Consider the following 22,596-nt stretch of genomic DNA (forward strand, 5'->3'; position numbering starts at 1 on the left):
TGGCAGGTTATGGGAAAATAACGCGTGTATAAATTAAGTTGAGATCTACATCGTGATCACCTTTTTTGCGGAATTTAGGTATTACACTATAAAAACCAACAAACGATAAAATTCTGACGTAATTATTTCTTATACCCCCCCCCCCAGCCTTTACTTTTTATTGCATTTTTGGAACTTTTATTTTTTCGCTTTTTTCTGACGAAGTGTACGCATTGGCGTACTGGCGTATGCCTGGGTACGCGCCTGACAACTATATCTTAACTACCACAACTATATATTAACTACTACAACTATATATTAACTACGACAACTATATATTAACTACGACAACTATATATTAACTACCACAACTATATATTAACTACTACAACTATATATTAACTACTACAACTATATATTAACTACTACAACTATATATTAACTACTACAACTATATATTAACTACCACAACTATATATTAACTACGACAACTATATATTAACTACTACAACTATATATTAACTACTACAACTATATATTAACTACTACAACTATATATTAACTACTACAACTATATATTAACTACGACAACTATATATTAACTACGACAACTATATATTAACTACCACAACTATATATTAACTACTACAACTATATATTAACTACCATAACTATATATTAACTACTACAACTATATATTAACTACCTCAACTATATATTAACTACGACAACTATATATTAACTACTACAACTATATATTAACTACTACAACCATATATTAACTACCACAACTATATATTAACTACCACAACTATATATTAACTACTACAACTATATATTAACTACTACAACTATATATAACTACTACAACTATATATTAACTACCACAACTATATATTAACTACCACAACTATATATTAACTACGACAACTATATATTAACTACTACAACTATATATAACTACCACAACTATATATAACTACCACAACTATATATTAACTACCACAACTATATATTAACTACCACAACTATATATTAACTACCTCAACTATATATAACTACCACAACTATATATAACTACCACAACTATATATTAACTACCACAACTATATATTAACTACCTCAACTATATATAACTACCACAACTATATATTAACTACCACAACTATATATTAACTACTACAACTATATATTAACTACCTCAACTATATATTAACTACCACAACTATATATTAACTACCTCAACTATATATTAACTACCACAACTATATATTAACTACTACAACTATATATTAACTACTACAACTATATATTAACTACCACAACTATATATAACTACCACAACTATATATTAACTACCACAACTATATATTAACTACCACAACTATATATAACTACCACAACTATATATTAACTACCACAACTATATATTAACTACCTCAACTATATATTAACTACTACAACTATATATTAACTACGACAACTATATATTAACTACTACAACTATATATTAACTACGACAACTATATATTAACTACTACAACTATATATTAACTACTACAACTATATATTAACTACCTCAACTATATATTAACTACCTCAACTATATATTAACTACCTCAACTATATATTAACTACTACAACTATATATTAACTACCACAACTATATATTAACTACTACAACTATATATTAACTACTACAACTATATATTAACTACCACAACTATATATTAACTACGACAACTATATATTAACTACTACAACTATATATTAACTACGACAACTATATATTAACTACGACAACTATATATTAACTACCACAACTATATATTAACTACTACAACTATATATTAACTACGACAACTATATATTAACTACCACAACTATATATTAACTACCACAACTATATATTAACTACTACAACTATATATTAACTACCACAACTATATATTAACTACCACAACTATATATTAACTACTACAACTATATATTAACTACCTCAACTATATATTAACTACTACAACTATATATTAACTACTACAACTATATATTAACTACGACAACTATATATTAACTACGACAACTATATATTAACTACTACAACTATATATTAACTACTACAACTATATATTAACTACTACAACTATATATTAACTACGACAACTATATATTAACTACTACAACTATATATTAACTACCTCAACTATATATTAACTACTACAACTATATATTAACTACTACAACTATATATTAACTACTACAACTATATATTAACTACGACAACTATATATTAACTACTACAACTATATATTAACTACCTCAACTATATATTAACTACGACAACTATATATTAACTACTAAAACTATATATTAACTACTACAACTATATATTAACTACTACAACTATATATTAACTACGACAACTATATATTAACTACGACAACTATATATTAACTACGACAACTATATATTAACTACGACAACTATATATTAACTACTACAACTATATATTAACTACGAGAACTATATATTAACTACTACAACTATATATTAACTACCTCAACTATATATTAACTACTACAACTATATATTAACTACTACAACTATATATTAACTACGACAACTATATATTAACTACGACAACTATATATTAACTACTACAACTATATATTAACTACTACAACTATATATTAACTACTACAACTATATATTAACTACGACAACTATATATTAACTACTACAACTATATATTAACTACCTCAACTATATATTAACTACTACAACTATATATTAACTACCTCAACTATATATTAACTACTACAACTATATATTAACTACTACAACTATATATAACTACTACAACTATATATTAACTACCACAACTATATATTAACTACCACAACTATATATAACTACCACAACTATATATTAACTACCTCAACTATATATTAACTACTACAACTATATATTAACTACTACAACTATATATTAACTACGACAACTATATATTAACTACTACAACTATATATTAACTACCTCAACTATATATTAACTACCACAACTATATATTAATTCTCACACTGGATAGTAACTACATCACTGACGGATCCTATCACGTAACTTTCCATAAATTAATACTTTATAAGATTTACATCGTTAGTTTCAGTGAATCTTATAACTCGAACTTGAGTGGCAATCAACTCTTATTTTGCACATAATTAGTTGTATATATGTATGTTATTGTTAAAGTTTCTTATTACATATTGACCGACCTAAACTAGGAAGCTATGTTGTTATAGTAATGAGTCAATTCTAACGCTATGCACATCAAACACGTTTACATAGTTTACTACCTTGATACGTGATGGTAAAGAAGTGTCAAGGTCACCTTTAGCTTGTATAAATATTACCACTCCCGTGAGGGTTTTCTCCCAAACTCATGGTCCGTCGTTATTTTTGATGAGAAATATTTGTCGGGCATACGGATTTTATTACAATATTAAAATTTTAGCAATACGATACTTCTACGCGTAATTTAATTAGTAATATTATGTTTGTGAACAAGCGTGATGGTTGAAATTGACACATTTAAATAGTTATAAAATATATGATATCGAAAAGTGTTGGAATTTAAGATGAAAAGCGTAAGCATTAAAGTATTTATTGCTGTATTTACATAAAGAGTCGAAATGTATCGTATCTTTTTAATACTTTTAATAACTTTTATATACTTGGCTAAAGGTTGGGACTTTTCCCGAGAAGTGTTACTTCTACAGGTGCAAGTACATTCAAATCAGCATTCTATACAGCTGAGCAGGTTATATACGCTTGTATGCGAGATACTTTAAGAAAAAAAAAGAAAATCAAATCAACTTTTCGTCAATATCTTCACATTTTGAGATCTTATGTATAAGCCCGGGTGAATAAAACATGATTTCAGGGTTCTCCAAGAGTATTTTAAACGCCCTAAATCACGCACCTATTTTTAAACCACTGTGAGTGTGTTCGCAAACAGCAGTAACGTGCGACATCCAGTACAACACACAACGGTGTTTTTGTTTTGTTTGTCTGTTATTGAAACGGCTGCTCTGGTTACAGAACATGATTGTGCTTACGTCTGCCATATTACTTCTCAACATTTCTTTAAAAGTGTTAACAGTGTGTGCTTATCGCGTGATAAATTGCGTCATAAATGCTACGTCGGAAGGCAATATTTTGATTTGAAAAAAGACTTAAAACAAAGATAACTTCACTATTTCTTCACCATTTTAAATGAAACATAGCGCAGTTTACGCCACTTACAGAACCCCACCATCGGTCTTTTACCAGAATTTGATTGAGAGTTTAGTTTCTTAATACACTTCGACAAACTTTTTCACAATACGGCCGTCTGGCGGAGCACTGTCAAAACATTATTTTGAAAACAAACTTGTCGAAGTGTTTGATGAAACTAATGACCTCATCAAATTTCGGAAATAATACAATTGCGGGGTTCTTTAAGCGTCATAGACTGTCCTTTGTTTCATTTAAAATAGTGTTGTAAATGAAAAGTTATCTTTGATTTAAGACTTCATTTTAAGCAAATCTTTGCCTTCCGAAGTAGCATATATGACGTAATTTATCACGTGGTATACACACACTGGTTAACGACCTGGCAATCATATTCGTATATCACTATAGCTCACGCGGTCTCATGTCCTTCAGGTAACCATGAAAACAAACGGTTTCTCTAAACAACTTAATGGTGATATACATGCTGCAACGAAGAGAACAACTGAGCGTGAAGAGATCGGTCACTGTCCGGTCTCTAACGGCGTGAATGGTCGACATGTCGGGGTAGGGGCCAATGAGGGTGCCCAGGTGGACGAAAGGGTTAGCACCGTTCAGACTAGTCTCCCGTTCCTTCGAAAACTAGTAGACGTTATCATCCAAGACGGACTTGTTGATGCAATGGATAGAAATACGTAAGTTTACTTTATAAAAACAAGGCGCATTCCTCTGACTTTCCTGGAAAATTAACGCCCCTTTAAAACACCATGAACAAATTAAATTTGGCCATAACTGAAAACCCGTTCAGGATATCAAACGAAACTTGGTACACAAGATGCGCGTGCAGATCTATGATAAAATTCAAAAGCATCTGTTTAATTTTCCCGACATGTATAGACGATATCCTAAATTCTGTGAAGAAATGTATATATAAGATTCGTATCGTTTTTTAGGGTATTTTATTTTAAAATCAAACTCTAAAACTATGTTTCCGCAATGTATCCTCTGTAGAAAAGTGTGCGAGTTCTTACCGCCGGCAGAGCTAAAGGCGCGATTCCCGGAGTTTCCAATCGGTCAAGAACCGGCTAGTGATGCTCAGCTGGTGGACGTCTGTAAGAAAATCATCAAATACAGCGTCAAAACAGGTTGGTGGAATGCTTTCCGCGTTGCTTTCAAGCAAGAAACATAAGCCGTCGTGGTGGTAAGTTTACATGCTGGGATATACGTACATTACCCATGCATAATCCGTCGTGGTGGTAAGTTTACGTGCTGGGATATACGTACATAACCCATGCATAATCCTAATTTGCGATGTACGCTAAACACTTAAAGAACACTGCACTTACTTCGCATGGGGTTCTTTTCATCAGACCAGACCAGACCAGACCAGACAGTATGGTAAACAAAAAGGTACGGGTACAAGTACGAACAGATTCATTGATTCTTCCGACATTGGGATCTTCTTATCATCACACGTACTGCATTTCAGCGAACCCCCAATTTTTATCAAAAAACGAAATCCCGGGTTCTATACAAGCAATGCTATATTTCACGACGTTTCAACAAACCTTGCTTTATTTTAGCTTTTTTTTTTGGTGTTTAAACAAAAAACGCGCCATATTTTAGCGAACTTCTGGGGTTAAAACAAACCGCGCTTTAATTTTCAGCGAATCCCCATTTTGTTTTGTTTCAATGTGCTATATTATAGCGACACCTCAGTTTTTCAACCTCTTGTTCTACATTTTAGCAAAACCCCGTTTTAACTGTATTCACTGGCGAGCCAATATATTTTTTAACCCACCATGCTAAATTTCACCGGACCCCCCGTTTTTTCAACAAGTCATGCTAATTTCTAGCAAACCAACGGATTTTCCACAACCATGCTATATTTCAGTGAACCCCCGGTTTTTTAACCAGCTGTTTGGAGGGATGGACGTGCATGCGCTGGGAGGGGCCTGGCTCACGGAAGCTCTCAACTCCAGCCAGTAAGACACAACTGTCTCATTACTTATGTATAATATAATACATGCAACCGTCCAAAAAGTCCTATATCAACCGTTCCATCTGAGTAATGTATGTAAACATGGGACCAAGGAAATAAACCCAACCCCACGTCTTGGTCAGTGAAAAGGATTATCATGGGTTTCGACGTCGTCGAGTCCTTTTATACTCCAATACACTTTTTTCTTACAATATAGAAATTGCGATGTTGCCTGTGTAACTCTGTGATTGACGGCAATGGTATAGTTTTTAAAAATCAGTTAAAGCTGGCTGTAAAGGAGATAAAAAGCCAACAAGTTTAAGCAATCTTGATAAAATCTTTTTCCGTCGACCAAATTCTGGTAGTTTTGTTACAGATTTTGCTTGCATAGGCAGTCGTCAGATATATCATTAAAAACATGTTCATGTACGAGGTGGCGCCGGTGTTTTGTATTGACAATGTGTGACCTCTGTGTTCAGGTACACGTACGAGGTGGCGCCGGTGTTCACGTTACTTGAGAAGGAAATATTCAACAAAATGTTGGGGCTGATCGGATTCCAAGGGGGAGACGCCATCTTCGTTCCAGGTAGGCGGGGCGGAGACAAGGGCCAGGGCAGTTGGTCTGACTTTAATCGCTTTTTCGTTTTTGGTAAAAGGCGATCGACATTGAATTTAGGAAATGTATATGGAAAACGTATCTTACATCTTACAATGTTTAGTGTATGGTATAAAAGAAAAGTAGTCCAGCTAACCGAACACGACGCTAAGGGATGAGCCCTGTTATTTTTATTACATATCAACACTATGGCGTAGCGAATCGCAAAATGATAACTATTGGCATTGGCTTTCCTACATTTCACACTTTTGATTTGTAGTCTGCCATTGTGTACGAGGATACGCGAACATCCGAAAGGCACAATTGTATATAATAGTACACGGCCTAGCCCCCTCCCCATGAATACAATAATCAATATATGCGTTACAAAGTTGGGCAGTACGTTATCCAAGTTTTTCGAGGTATTGTCGTCGGCGTCATGCCAAAACTTTAACCGTGCCAGTGTTTGAGATATTTCTTTGAACGGATCGGCTGTAATCATTGTTTAGTTATGGCCCCGGTTCGACAGTAGAAAAGATGAGCGTGATGGACGCTTTTCGGCGCTCCTGAGTCACGTGTTGTGTTTTGCTTGCAGGAGGATCAATGGGCAACGTGTACGGCATGAATGTGGCTCGCTACAGGAAGTTCCCCGAAGTGAAGGAAAAGGGGCTGTACTCCCTGAAGAAGCCCATTGCCTTGTTTACCTCTGATAAGGTACTACGTAGTTGTAGCCTTGTTATGCTACTATGGCTGTATTTTATGCACACATGGACCGGCAAAATTGTGCTGTGCGAGGAGTAGCGTCATATATGTACTCTTGGACATGCCCTTACCCCATCGGTCTAATATGTAATGTAGGGAGTTTCGGGGCCTCCTCAGAAAGCATTGTTGTTTTAAATATATTACCTTGGTTAATGCACCACTACGTATTCGGATACGACATAAAATGTCTACTCGGCAAAATTCGCCAATTATTGCGTTGATGCCTTTACCCAGGGCCACTACTCAATTACGAAAGGCGCGGCAATGCTTGGGCTCGGGACTGGTAACATCTTCAAAGTGGGGACAGACTCCATGGGCCGCATGCTGCCGAAAAACCTGGAAAAGCAGGTGGAGGCCGCCCGCAGTCAGGTTCGCGCATATTACTTTCTGTTTGTTATATTGATTTAAAAAAGAATTAAAATTGATGGTTATAAATCGACAGAAGTGCCGTTTTAAAGCACAATCTGATGACCAATATTTCTAAATAAAACACAAAATCACGTTGATTATATGAATGACGTAAGCAAATTATTATCCTTGTTATTTCTCTGTTAACTCTTTAACACGTTTTAAAGAGGCTAGAATCGAGCGTTTTCAAATGATAGTTTGATACCCTTTCAGGGCTACGAGCCTTACTTCGTGAACGCGACCGCCGGAACCACCGTGCTTGGTGCCTACGACCGCCTCGACGCTATCGCGGACGTCTGCGAGCGGCTTGGGCTTTGGCTGCACGTGGATGGCGCCTGGGGCGGCAGTGTAGCCGTCTCCCGGAAGTACCGTCATCTCATACAAGGAATTGAACGGTACGTAGAAGTAGAATGTCATCCTTTCCGCCCGATCGCTATATAGTATATAGTATATTTTTGATACTTTGGAACGAGATAAAGACAAATATTAACGGCCCCTTTTGACGCCGATAACTTATAAGAATACAACCTACATTTTAGGCCAATGAAATTGCAAATAGGCAACCATTTTTAAGCACTAGACTTAAAGCTGCACTTTCACAGAGTCACCGTTTTTGTTTTTGTTTGTCTTGGAAAGAGCAAATTTATGCGTAAATATCTGCAAATCAATGATAAAAGATTGTTGACAAAATATCAGATCGCAGATTTTCATATATCCAGTTGAAAATTATTGTTTTATGGCTTAAACCGTTACTAACGGTTTAAGAAACATGCATAAGACATCATTTTTTGAATTTATATCTAAAATCTGCGATCTAATTTTTTATCAGCAGTCTTATATAACTGGTTTCCATGTATTTTCGCAAAAATTGGCTAGTTCAATGACAAAAAAATAAAAAAAAAGTTGTCAAAACATTCCATCTGTGAGAGTGCAGCTTTAATCATTAAGATTTTCAACTTTCTTGGGGGTTTAAATGTCCGCCTACTGCCACTCATCCAATACACATTCCCTGCGTCAGATTTTGCGCTGTCAATGTATCTAATCAGCAAATGAGGTTGCATTCTAAGTCAGTTCGCTAAGCCCATTGTTATTCATTAAGAATTAACTTCATGTCATCTAACTATTACTTAAATCGCTATGACACACATGTGGAATTTGTGTGTATGTGTAAAATGCATTAATGAACAGATAATTCAAATGCACCCGTCGGGAAACTTTCAGTCGATTAGTTTTTGTATGGTTCAGTGTTTGTTAAATACATATATAGGTTGCAGCGATATGAACTGAAGTAGTTTCCGTTTCACTGTTTACATATTGGATAAATGGTCACGCATGTGTTTCGAATAAATGCTAATTTTTATGAAAGTTGCCAAAAAATAACGATGCATTGGTTTCACGTAGCTCGCAATGGTAATGAAATGCTGATTATTGTTACGGCACTATTTTGTGTATTTTTATCAATATAATGTTGGACACCATTAATTATAAATTCAATTAAGAGCATGCTACAATGATTTTTTTTAAACCAAATCAGACCATGTGTGTCGACATGATACTAGGATCATTGTTTACCTTGACTATCGGTTCATTAACAGAGCAGATTCGATGACTTGGAACCCACACAAGATGATGGGGGCGCCTCTTCAGTGCTCAGTCTTCCTAACCAAACATAAGGTAAACACGAACTAGTTTACGCGCACTCACTCAACACAAGTAGACATGCACTCCTCGCTAGTACACGCGCGCTCAGCGCTAGTACACTCAACAGCCAGAAACCGGCGCACACTCGATTCTAGTTCACGAAATCTCAGAGCTAGCCCACGCGCACTCATTGCGAGTACATTCATCGTCGATACATGAGTTTTGCATTCTTGCAACAAGGAAGCAAATCAAAGTCACGTTCGTGCCTATGAGAGCTTTGATAGTTTGAGTTTGTTGTGTCACAAACGGTGTTAAACATTGTGAATTATACACTTACACACCCTTGAAATAATTTCACACTTCGGGAAACGTCTTAAAGTAAAAATGTGTTTCACATATAGATCTATATTATATTTATATTATATAAATATCATATGGCAGCATGCGTGACATTAATATTGTCACCCGAGAGCAGAATGCCACCCGCTGTGGTATTTATTTTACTACGTTTTGTGTTCTTTGAGTCTTCCTGTCTATCAAGAGTGTCTAAATCATCTTCAGAAATACTTGCAAATCGAGACATGTTTACTTGGTGACAGTTTCTGACGTCTGATTTTTTGTGTACACATTGGATAGTGACGTCACTGCTCCATGTGTATAAGGGAGACAATCGCGTCATGATAAGCTAAGATATTGAAGCAGTTATTTGTCCTTATATGACATTCAAAATATCACTGCGGTCACATGAACTGACAGTGAATTTTCTCTTGGTCATGTGTCAAAAAGGTTGAAAATGTTTCCGATAGTCAAAATTTCTCTTTTTCGGGTAATCGGAAAGTGAGATTTAATAAACTTAAATATGTATGGCACTTCAGCTTTTAAGAATATTTTTGGAAAACGAAGACTCGCTTTGGCACAATACAAGTGTTATGCAATAGTTATACAGTATGCATTTTTTATATAATAACAATGTCAACATGCTTGTTTGAATTATCCCTGGCAATTTGTTGTACCATCCTTACCCCTTGTGAAAAAAGCAAACTGTTTTGAGTATTGATATTTCTATAGAAGAAATTTGACGAAATAATAGTTTTATAGTCTGACAGAAAGACATGCACAACTTTAATTCTATAACCGTTTATAATAATGCTCCCAGGCGCGTAGCAATGGCCAATTTGGGATTACGCAGAATCGTTTTTTTTTGTATGACCAATACTTCGACCTATCAAAATTTCATTATGCAATTGCGTATTTGGGTACAGTCAGCTTCGCGCCTGGTTCCAATGTATATACATATAAATGATTCCATTGACAATATGCACATGTGTATGAAGATGTCCATACTCCAATGATCGACTGCAAACCACAGACGGAACGTCGGCATTACCTGTCGATTCTCTGTCGTAAGGATGACCTTACATTTTGTCTTCTTAATTCTTCAGGGTGTGCTACAGGAGTGCCACAGTGCGCATGCGCGGTACTTGTTCCAGCAGGATAAGAACTACGACGTGTCATACGACACGGGTGATATGTCTCTCCAATGCGGTCGGAAGATCGACGTGCTCAAACTCTGGTTACTGTGGCGAAGCAAGGGAGACACCGGCATGGAGCGCGACATCGACCACCTGTTTTCACTTTCTCGGTACGTTTTCCGGTTAGCGCTGTGGTTAGCGCACCAAGGCGTCCCGGCTTTAGTCTTAAGCTGTATGTGCGTCGGGATGTTGTCACCAACCTTGACACCCGGGATTTTTTCAATTCATATACAAAATTCTGGTTCCGCCGATTCAACGTACCAAACGTTCACGAGTCATCATACCAACGAGAGGTTTTTGTTACTGTAGTTTTTGTGAAAATTGTTTCACAATCTGTTGAACAATAAATTGAACCTGTACACCCAACTTAAATCTTTACTTCAGGCATTTTAACATGTTTTCCTGCGAACCAGAATCTGGATATCTGGTCATATGACACATGTAAGCGTATTTAAGCATATTCCACTCCAGTCCAGCAAGTATAGTCTATATTAGTTTTGATCAAAGGTTTATGGTTCATGTAGTTTTGACCGCTTATTTTCCAGGCACCTTGCGTCCGAAATCCGGAAGACGGCTGGATTCCGTCTGATCGCGGAACCCGAGTGTACGAACGTGTGTTTCTGGTACATACCGCCCAGCATGAGGGGCCAAACTGAGGACAGCGCCTGGTTCGACAGGCTTGCTAAGGTACGCATGACCGAACACTGTACATAAAGTACAAAGCTTGTGTTATTGCGTTTGTATAGACTCATGTTTTTAAGTGGCTGGTTTTAAGAAGAAGCAAAGTCGAATTATTAGCCTAGCCTTTATATTGTGGTTGACGGCGGCGGAGTAATGTCAATGGTAAAAGCTAACACTAGAACAACTCAAACACAGTGTTTTGAATTGAGTAGACATGTTTCTAACGATACTGCATTTCAAAATAACTTATCAAATACATATTTCAAATAATATTAAAGATATGCTTACAAGTTACACATTATCGGAATATGCCTTTTGTCTTCCAAGTTTTCAAATTGTGTAAAATTCAAGAGTGTAGAAACCATAAGCAAAACACTATTACATGTGTAATGGTAAATTAATCACTTGCCTTTTCATTCAACATTAAATAGTTCGTTAGCCTACAACCTACCAAACGAAATATTTTGAGCAATGTTAAAAATGAGCTGAACAAAATTTAATATGGAAAAATATGGGGTCACCGCGTGACCTGTCCTGGACCAATGGCGTTGCGTCATTTATGTTGGAGACGTGATATAAACAATTGCTTCATGCCCAATTCCAGGTGGCTCCTGCGATAAAGGCGGCCATGATGCGGGAAGGCTCTCTAATGATCGGCTACAATCCAGACGGCGATCTTGTCAACTTTTTCCGCATGGTCGTCTCAAATTTCGACTCGACTACCGCCGACATGGACTTTGTTTTAAGCGAGATTGACCGGCTTGGACGGGCTTTGTGACGCATGGCGTCGTGTAAGCTTGGTCACGAGTAGGATTTGTGACGTCGTGTGAGCTATGCGCCGGAAAATATGGCGTATTGTGTCATGTAAGCTTAGTTGTATAAGGTTCCGGAACATTTGACGTTTGTAATCCTGCACATATGTTATTCGACGTTGCTTGCTGAATAGATCATCGACGCATGACACGACAAAACATCATCACACCATGTACTTATTTATTAGTTTTACTTCAGTTTACATAATATTCAAAACTTTTCGTTAAAACTGGTTTGTCCGGTCGTAGAACAATGAAACAATGAGACTAGTCCAGCAGACTTGAATGAACAATGGTCTTCGAAAAGACACCAGACGAGAGACAAACAACGTCACATACACAGATTACATAAATATTAAACAAGTGTTCTTCATAGAAACAATAAATCTTATACTCTTATACTCTGAAAGATTGTTAAGGGTCACCTCTGCATTTACTGAAATATTAATATCGAACAACTGATTTCAGATAAAAGCTCTTTTGGAAAATTGCTAACAGAAATATTGAGACAAGCCTGAGAGCATTGGAGCATGAAAGAACTGCTCGGGGTTGATGTAAACGTTTATATTAAATGTTAATGTGGAAAAGGTGTTGTTTTGATAATTGACCCATAATAAATTGTGTTGAGTATATATGTGGTGATGCCACGCTTTTGTAGTAGGCGCACATCCTAACTATTAACCCCTAAATTGTCCACAAGGCTGCTCGATGCTGGTTAGAAATATCCCTGGATTCTTTTACTTTGAGAATCTGTAGAAAGGCTCCCCTAAAGTTGCTGTTGCAAGTGGCATAACACACGGGATTGGCGGCAGAGCTCATGTAGAACAACCAGTAGCCTGTAAAAGGAATGTCATACGTTTAAACTAAAGTCAACCATACAATTATCTTCATATAATTTATAAAACTAACTATTTTTTATTAGTTACAACTCTATTCTTTTTTTAATCTAAGCACACATATCATTATTGAACATTAATAAAACTTGTTTTATCTCCGGGAAAGACAAAGAGAAACCGTTTAAGTTATTTCTATTAACATGTTTGGGCATGTCAGGAACAAGAATTTTTTCAATAACGGTAGAATTTGTCCTGGAATTTGAGTATATCTTATTTTAAGTATATAAGAAGGTGTCCGAAGCTATTTTCATCCCAAAAGTTACTATGGAGATAAAGAACACATTGATTATATGTACAAACATGAGAAACGTTTTAAGAATATGATTCAGTTTTCGATGAATACAGTTTGTGTGTACATTTTGGTCATCTGATGCAGAGAAAACGAAAACAACGTATTCATGCAAGTAGTGAAAACGGTCTTGGTTATCTTATTATGTATATTATATTAACAAATCACCATTTCTTAATTAGTGCTCCCACACTTATTGGATTGATTGAACAAAAAACTACATGGACAAGCTCAAAAGCAATATACATGTTTTACAAAGCAGAAGGGCCAAGCCCGAACCTACCAGATGCATTTAATGTCGGGTGAATACACTCTCCACATACGGAGAACACGATTGTGAACACACTGAAAGGAAACAATGTAACTATGAACATGATGAGAATGACGCACAACATTTTAGCGGCTTTTTTGTCAGACAAAGTGTTCCGGTGTTTTCTGCTCTTTATCACCTTGTAAATTTTGTTGTACAACACCAACATAGCGGCAATTGGTATGTAGATCGTTAAAAACATGGCGCATACAGTAAACACTGTGTTCGAGAACAGCGGGACGTAACATATTCCATTAGGAATCATTCGTTTCCCTTCAGCAAATCTCCCGGCAAATATTGCAGGAGCCCACACGGAGAAAGGTATGATCCAAGCTAACATAATCATGACAATAGCGTTACATGGAGTTCTCCTCAACCTATATGCCATAGGACTCGATATTGAATAAAACCTATCAAATGAAATCACGAGTAAGTTGGCGACGGATGCATAACATATTCCATAGTCGAGCAATAGAAATATATCACAAATCAAGCTTCCGAACGGCCAGTATCCCAGTATACAGTATATACCATAACACGGAACTGATATAAATCCAACTATTAAATCCGTTATGGCAAGACTTAATATGAAATAGTTGTTGACCTTTCTTAGATGTGCATATCGTTTAAATGCAAGTATTACTAAAACGTTCAATAATATTATCATTAACGAGAAAATAAAAGTCAGCACTCCTAAAATGATAATTTTAGTTGTTGAATAATCCAGATAGACAGCTCCGCGTAAATAGTTCATGTTATCCTTCTTGAGAGCGTGCTATCATTTCAGAGTAAACATTTTGTTTTTGTCGACCATGTTTTATAGATTTGGTATCACGTTAACCCTTTTTCCTTTAATTTCCATTACCATTTTAGGATAGAGAGAGCTCTACTAATGGATGGGCTTTCTGAAATCACTACTACAGTAAAAATATAGAGGAAATGTGTTTGTTTGGGTATGATATCGTAATATCTTTTACTGAATGAGCACCACTAGGTGAAAGGTTACTTTTGATTTTCACGAGGTCAAATATTTTGAGGTCTCACACTGAAAATAACACTTCTTTTTCAAATATGATTAAAAATATAGAATGATAAGATTTTTAAGTGCGCCAAATTGTATGCGAACGTAATGTCAGTTCGGAAATGACGTCGTGAAATTATGTATACGCCCTATGCACTCTGACGTCTGATTCGGACATAAAAGCAGCCTAACTTTAAAAAAAATTGAGACACATTAAATCCTTATTTCACACTGATGAATCTCTAAATAATACCGGAAAGCAAATAATGGTAAATTATGGTATTCAAAAAGTATAAATTTGGGCTCACACTTGACTACATGTTCCTACGCTGACTAAAATTTTGTTAGAATTCCAATATGTTCCTTATTACCCTAACATAGGGCATTGCCTAATGGCGAGTACTGTATTCAGCGGTGAGATAAACCTCGTTTCCGCAAAACACCCTACGCTCGGGTCGGAATGAACCTATCTTACACTCTCGTCAATGGAAGATACTTATAATCTCACCTCAGTTAAACAAAATTAAGTAAAAATGTATTTCTTTGCCGGAACTCTTTTGTGCTTAGTGAAAATAATTGCGTACGGATATGCAATACTTCGTGGTTGTCATGGATATTCGCCCAGTGATTCAGAGTATGTAAATGGTCTGATCGGTCTTTAAATAGTTCTAAGAAGAGTGAAGCATTATTCTTGAAAGGTGCGTGAAAACTGTTTTCTGGTGACATTTGAAGCGAGAAATAATTAACTCGCGTTCTAAATATTGCCACAAGACAAGGTTTCCATGATACGCTACAGACGACAGTCTTCAACAAGGGAGGTAATGACAATGTGGTACCCATTAAAAGAAGTTCCATACGGGCATTTTATCTTCGCCTGTGGGCAAGATAATAATTTCTAGCATGGTTAAATTAATGGATCTACTTATCTGAGGTGGGAGAAATGGTCATGGGACTCGTACTCTATGTAACATATTATGTGCTTCTAGTTCAATTTGGTTCCGGTCTTCTGCTAGCTTTTCTAAAGCAAGAACGCGTAGTGGAACGCCACGTCTTAGGTATATATTATGTGTTAGGTATATATAATGTGTTAGATATATATAATGTGTTAGATATATATAATGTCAAAGGAACATATAATGTCTTAGGTATATACATTGTCTTAGGTACATACATTGTCTTAGGTACATACATTGTCTTAGGTACATATAATGTCTTAGTCACATATGATGTCTTAGGTACATACAATGTCTTAGGTACGTTTAATGTCTTAGGTACTTACAATGTCTTAGGTACATATAATGTCATAGGTACATAATAATGGCTTAGGTACATACAATGTTTAAGGTACATGCAATGTCTTAGGTACATATAATCCCGGAAAATAACTGTCAGTGTGTCAGCGGCTGTGATAAAACGTATAATGGACCATTTTCGGCTTACAATGTTAGATCTTAAGTCATTGAATCAGCGAACCAGGAATTTTTCTTACCATTTACGAAGCATCCAATTTATGTTTATGCGATTGCATTACATAGGTGATTTGTGTGTAAGGGTTATATGCGAGCAAGGAATTTGGGGTTAAAATACTGTTTCGGCCGGGTGGAGTGTTATAAGCACCAATATAGGGCCTTAAAAATGCACTCCTGATTGAACAACCCATACAGCGAGGGAAGATGCTAATTTCATTGGGTAAAGGAATAAAATAAACGGATCTATAGATCTGGCCATATTATCAATAAACAATGATTAATATCTTATGTTATGTTTACCGATCACTTAGACTTAATTGCTGATCTGACGCTGTAGGCTTTGATGATTTTGTAAAGCACTTTATATCATAACGCGTATCGATGCTAACGATGAAAATCTTTAATAACAAACCGAGGCTCTTTCGCATAACAAAAGTCGAAGGCATGAAAATGAATCTTTCGGAAATATGGATGTGTTTTGTGCCAAAAAGTTTCAGATAAGGCCAAATTAAATTGTGTTTGTGTTAAGCGTCACCACTTAGTACGAAAACCTATCCAGCTACCCTGAAACAAGAGGACCAAGATGGCCATTTATCGCTCACCTGATTGGACAAAGGGTTCTTAATTTAATGATCGGACACCAAAGTTGACACCGCTTGCCAAAACACCCGCCCTAAAAACAGAAAAGATGTGCTTATTTAAAAGTTACAAAGGGCCATAACTCGGAATATTCAAATTGTAGATATTTAACTTGTCACTAAAGATCACATTGTTACAGCGAATAAGTTTATGATAATACAAAATTATATACAAGAAATGATAAAAGGGTCACTCATCAATGTCAGTTCAGCCTATTCCAGAAATCAATCTTATTTTCATCTGATTTAGACATGTCATTCCATAGTTCAGATCCAAACTGAAGTGCTGGTAGAGCAACCTTTTTATACAAACTAACTGAGGTTAAAAGATTTACGCATAATGTATGAACGCCCTGTGAAATAAGCATATATAATGAGTTTCGAGCCTTTTGAATTCGACCGCTTATTCGTTAGCCTATTTTTAAATTCGAATGTTGAAGTATACCGAGATTATTTGCAAAAGGTGCATTAGAAATAAGAGCGTCGCCATAGACGACTCTTATCGGGAGGGCACTACGACGTTTTGAAAAAAGTTATGGTTGTCGATTTTGTTACACCTAGTGTGAAGGAATTTGACCGAGGGTAACCTCAGGAACACTACTGTGAAATTATTTTGAAATCAGGCCAAGTTTCTGAAGGAAAGATTATATAGTTAAAAGTAGTCCCAACCCCTGGCAGCCATGTTTTCACGAATTAACATGGGATGAAGGAACTTGATATAGGGTCACCTACGGAGCATTTCTGTAAAATTATGTTGAAATCGGGCCATGGATTTCTGAATGAATATTTTCATTTTTTTCCGTTCGTTAGCCATGGCAACTTTTATTCTGCGAGAATACTCGTCACCTGTATATTTGTGTTTTCTTGACAGTCGTCAGGCGTTTGACCGGGTGTGGCATGACGGATTATTTTATAAACTCCTGACCCTCAAAGCCGATGACCATATACCGGACAACAAATGTATTGATAACAACACGTTAGTGGCCCTGCGAAAAATGTATGTTTGCGCAAAGAGTAAGGTGCGCTATCAAGGCCTTCAGTCGGCGGAATTTCCAGTGCTGCAAGGGACCCGCCAAAGAGGGAAGTGTTCTCCAATCATGTATTTATTGTATATTGACGGTCTAATTAAAGAACTAGAGGATAGTGGCAACGGATTATACATATACGGTATAAAAATGAGTTCCCCTACAGTAGCAGATGATATTGTTTTGATTTCCTATTCAAAAATAGGGATTGACAATATGCTAAGAATATGTTGCGAATACTCAAAGAAATGGCGATTCCTATACAATCCCCAAAAGTGTGCGGTTGTTACCTTTAGCATATCAAAAGCGGTTAAACATAAACCATTTCGTCACGGACAGAACATGTTAGCCGACATTGTTTTGTAAGGAAATGATTCATACTGCAAGTGTGAAACTCCGTGGGATATATCTTAGTATTATTAACAGTGGGATACATCCGGACATGATGAGTGCGGTAACCCTGAGAACTATTTATATATCCGTTATCCTACCAAAAGCCTTATACGGCTGTGAAATGTGGAGTGTTTATTCTAATGACGATATTCAGAAACTAGAACTTGCCCATCGCTTTTGTGTTAAACATATGAAACTTTTTCACAAATATATGTCTACGAACTTCGCGCTTTGTACGCTAGACATGACACCAGTTGAAATAATAATTGAGTATCGAAAACTCCTATTTCTAGGTCAACAGTGCTTGTTTCCATGTCATTATTTGGCGAAACAGATATTCGTACACATACTTCTACTTTACATGAACGGCGATAAAAAGGAGACAGGATTTCTACCGGGCATATATAAGTTACTCCAAAAATACAGTCTCGTTGAGTATCTAAACGTCCATATTAGTTCTGGTGATTTCCCAAATAAGGTATCCTGGAAAAGGACCCTTCAGAGAAATGTTATGATGCGCGTGAAAGCAATAATGTATGATAACATGACGAAATGTTCTAGTGACGAGGCCCTGTGAAACGTCATTACGCAGTACAAATGATCGCCGCTATGGTTTTTTGTAAGAAGTAACCCTCGTCTCAAGAAAACATGTACGACTCTTATGAACTTAACGGGAACGTTTGTGTCAAGGTCATTCCGGTCTGAGTGTAAAGCGTGTAATCTGATGGTCGAAGGTCGTACTGAACATTTAATTTGCTTTTGCCACAAAAGAGAAGAAGAGCGTAGGGCCTTGTGGGATAGCATAATTCACTGCTGTGACGTGGATGCTTTGAAGTGTCTAATTCTTAAACCTCATATGGGCCAGTGCGCAAAGGTGTTTCAATGTGCAACAACAAATTCTCATGATTGTTTGATGTTTCAACCAATTGCTAAAGCGTTAATTAACTTACTTGTAGTTAAGAAAGCTTGAATTGAGTGAATATCAGATTCTTGATACTGATAGTAGTGATGTTCTGATAATGGTTACCTGTTTTAGGCTGATGTGATCCATGACGTTTTTGTGTAACTTGTTACCATGCTACATGTATGTACGCTATGACTTTTGTAAATTAACGTTTGTTATGTACATACTATTTGTATATCTATGTTTTATATTATACTTGTAAATATGTTATGCTCTCCGTTACTGGAGGAATAAAACGTATTTATCTATCTATCTATCCCACAACTTTTATTGAATTAATCTGGAAGAGGACCACCCAATGAATATTCCTCTGTGCATTTTGGTCGAAAATGTCCCAGTGGTCTAGAAAAGGAAGTTGTTTGAAGAAATGTGTTGGCGACGGACGACAGACAGACGGACGGACAGCGCCGACGACAGATGATATACAATCGCTCTATCACAATAGCTCACGCTGAGCATTTTTAAGTCGGAGCTCTTCTGTATTTCGAAGTATTACAGTAATGTACAGTGGGTATGTTAGTATCATATAATTACCATGTGTCTGTGTTATAAAGGCATGCATCATAGACTTGTTTTGGTGAGGAAAACCTAGAAATTGAGTTGAAAAAATCGAATTCCTGTGCTAATAGTTATGTTTTGGTTTATTGGGTGATATTCAATATTCAATTATGTTAATCTTATGGTCATACACCACTGACTTTATTCACGTTATCGGTCAGTTATTAATAACTGGTATTCCGATTAGCTACATCGTTCTTAGATCCAAATTAGACCAATATTGAATACCAGCGCTGGTCTCATCCTTTTCTTACTCAGCTTGTTTTCCTTGGGTTTTGTAATTATATTCAGATTCATTGGATACTTTCTCTTATTAACCTTAATGGTTCGTAATTGTCATTACCAAAAGAAGACCAGAATTGAAGCAAAACTGTTGCAGGGGCTATTATTACGAACAGTCTAAAGTCCAATTTTAGACCCAGGCTCCGAAAAGCATTTTTACGAAGGAACAAAAAATCAAATTTATTCCATTTCTTTTACATGAATATTTGTAAATATTAGTACAACGCTCAAATAGTAATATATTTAAGCAAATATCACCATCAATGCTTTGCTAGAAGAGAAATTACAATGAAATGAAATTTTGCCCTAGTGACTATAGAGCTTGGACTCAGACTTGAGACTGTTCGTAATCACTGCCCCAGGAGTAGTGAACCTAGTAATGACGGCAGGCATAGCCAAAATACTGAAAACAAGTGGCGCTGAAACTTTTCAAGCTCGTTAATGCTGTTACGCGAAAAGATACAGCAGTTAATGGGTAGAATAATTGAGTGACCCAGGCATAGACACAATACTGATCATAGACAGTATTCAAAACATTGAAAACATTGAAGAGCAATTTAAAATATTACGTTTTTAGGTGACATCTGACAAGCCAGTAAGTAATATTTACCATGAAGAAGGCTGATTTTCCAAAGAAAAAAGTACATTACGAAGAATGTTTTTCGAAATGTACCTTTTTCTTAGCGCCATACTAGTGACCATGTCGCTGAACATGCAAATAAAGGAAAAAATGCACAGAAATGATTTAAGCATATTTGTGTTGTTTGATATCTGCTGTGTGTGGAAAAGTATAAAGAAGAATCCATCGGTGAAAAATGTAATTTTTAGGGTAACATGTTGAAAATAGTAAACGAAAGTATGAATTTCTGGAATTTGTCTGTATTAAAATTGGATTTAGCAATAAAAATAACCAAATTACTGCATTTAATAGATATTATACCGCACCATGACATACCTAGCGTATAGGCATATAATATATTGTTAAATGAGAGTTTTTTTGGTAAACTGTTAAAAAAAAAATGTAAAGGAAAGTATGAATTTCTGGGATTTGTCTATATGAAAATTAAATATAGCAAAAGAAATACTAGAAAAAATGCATTTAATATATTATTTACAGCACCAAAACATATCTACTTTATTGACACATCATCTGATGTGAAATAGGATTTTTTTGAGTATAATGTTGAAAAATGTAAACAAAAGTATGCATTTCTGGAATTTGTAGTTTACATACCTATATACAATAAGAAAATTAGCAGTTTACATATTTCATCTTATGAATTGTATCAAGAAATAAGAATAGTTACACTTTTTGTTCACTTTTTCATCTCATGTTTAAATGTACAATTACACAACTTAAAGCATTACGTATGATGTTTACTATTTTGAAATGTATTTTGGGCCGGAGGCCTTTATTTACAAAATTAACTCTTGACTTGACTTGACTTGATTTGACTTATAAAACTGCTCTACAACAATCGTAAGGTGTAGAATGTCGTACAAAGTGAAAGGTGATTATTTGGTTAAAGTGTTGAAACTATAAATGAGATTAAGGATTTCTTGAATTTGCCAAATGTCATCATTTAATTCCAAATTGAAATATCACTATAACTGTATCATTATTTTTTTTTTATCTAAACGCCTTCATCATTAGATAAATAATCAATCATAGAAAGGAAGTGACGTCAACGTCAAACAATGTTTAATAACTGAACATCGTTTAGCAGCAAAACCAACGATGTATATATAAACAGAAACATGATATAGACACATATAGTTTTGACGTTTAAGTATTATAGATCACAAGTGCTACAATATCAGAAATTGTGTAATAAAAACATAAAAATAGCAATCATGTGACAAATATGTGACTCAATTAAAAATCATATAGAAATGTATTATTGGGATCATTGAACTATAATAAGCTTCTTTATGCTATTTTATCATGAGGACTTAGTAATTGAGCAGATGTCTATGTGGAGACTGAAAGTGTTGGAGTTTTGACAAGGGGTCGGGGTATGAATGAAATTTTAAATGCCGACTGGATTCTGTCACGACCTACATGCTTGACATAAATGCAGTTATGCAGAT

At 35.6% G+C, this 22,596-nt stretch overlaps 2 protein-coding genes across 5 annotated transcripts in view; one reads left to right on the forward strand and one right to left on the reverse strand.

Annotated features, from left to right (window-relative positions):
* The window catches only part of LOC128209347 (cysteine sulfinic acid decarboxylase-like), a 32,008-nt gene extending 18,761 nt beyond the window's left edge, over positions 1 to 13,247 (forward strand). For 2 of the 4 annotated variants that reach the window (XM_052913351.1, XM_052913352.1), the window contains exons 2-12: positions 4,684 to 4,943; positions 5,260 to 5,393; positions 6,143 to 6,233; positions 6,709 to 6,815; positions 7,420 to 7,538; positions 7,821 to 7,955; positions 8,208 to 8,389; positions 9,590 to 9,668; positions 11,078 to 11,277; positions 11,713 to 11,854; positions 12,453 to 13,247. In XM_052913351.1, coding sequence (XP_052769311.1) covers positions 4,690 to 4,943; positions 5,260 to 5,393; positions 6,143 to 6,233; positions 6,709 to 6,815; positions 7,420 to 7,538; positions 7,821 to 7,955; positions 8,208 to 8,389; positions 9,590 to 9,668; positions 11,078 to 11,277; positions 11,713 to 11,854; positions 12,453 to 12,626 — 1,617 coding nt within the window. In that variant the 5' untranslated portion in view covers positions 4,684 to 4,689 and the 3' untranslated portion in view covers positions 12,627 to 13,247. The other 2 variants (XM_052913349.1, XM_052913348.1) reach the window with 2 other exon arrangements.
* Positions 13,248 to 13,344: 97 nt separating this feature from the next.
* LOC128207832 (muscarinic acetylcholine receptor M1-like) lies at positions 13,345 to 14,833 on the reverse strand. The gene is made up of 2 exons (XM_052910985.1): positions 14,129 to 14,833; positions 13,345 to 13,496 (listed from the first exon to the last, which is right to left on the reverse strand). The coding sequence occupies exons 1-2, from the start codon at positions 14,820 to 14,822 to the stop codon at positions 13,345 to 13,347; spliced, it is 846 nt and encodes a 281-aa protein (XP_052766945.1). The 5' UTR covers positions 14,823 to 14,833.
* Between the last annotated feature and the right edge of the window lie 7,763 nt (positions 14,834 to 22,596).

The sequence above is a fragment of the Mya arenaria genome, chromosome 11, assembly GCF_026914265.1.
Source record: "Mya arenaria isolate MELC-2E11 chromosome 11, ASM2691426v1".
Lineage (NCBI taxonomy): Eukaryota > Metazoa > Mollusca > Bivalvia > Myida > Myidae > Mya > Mya arenaria.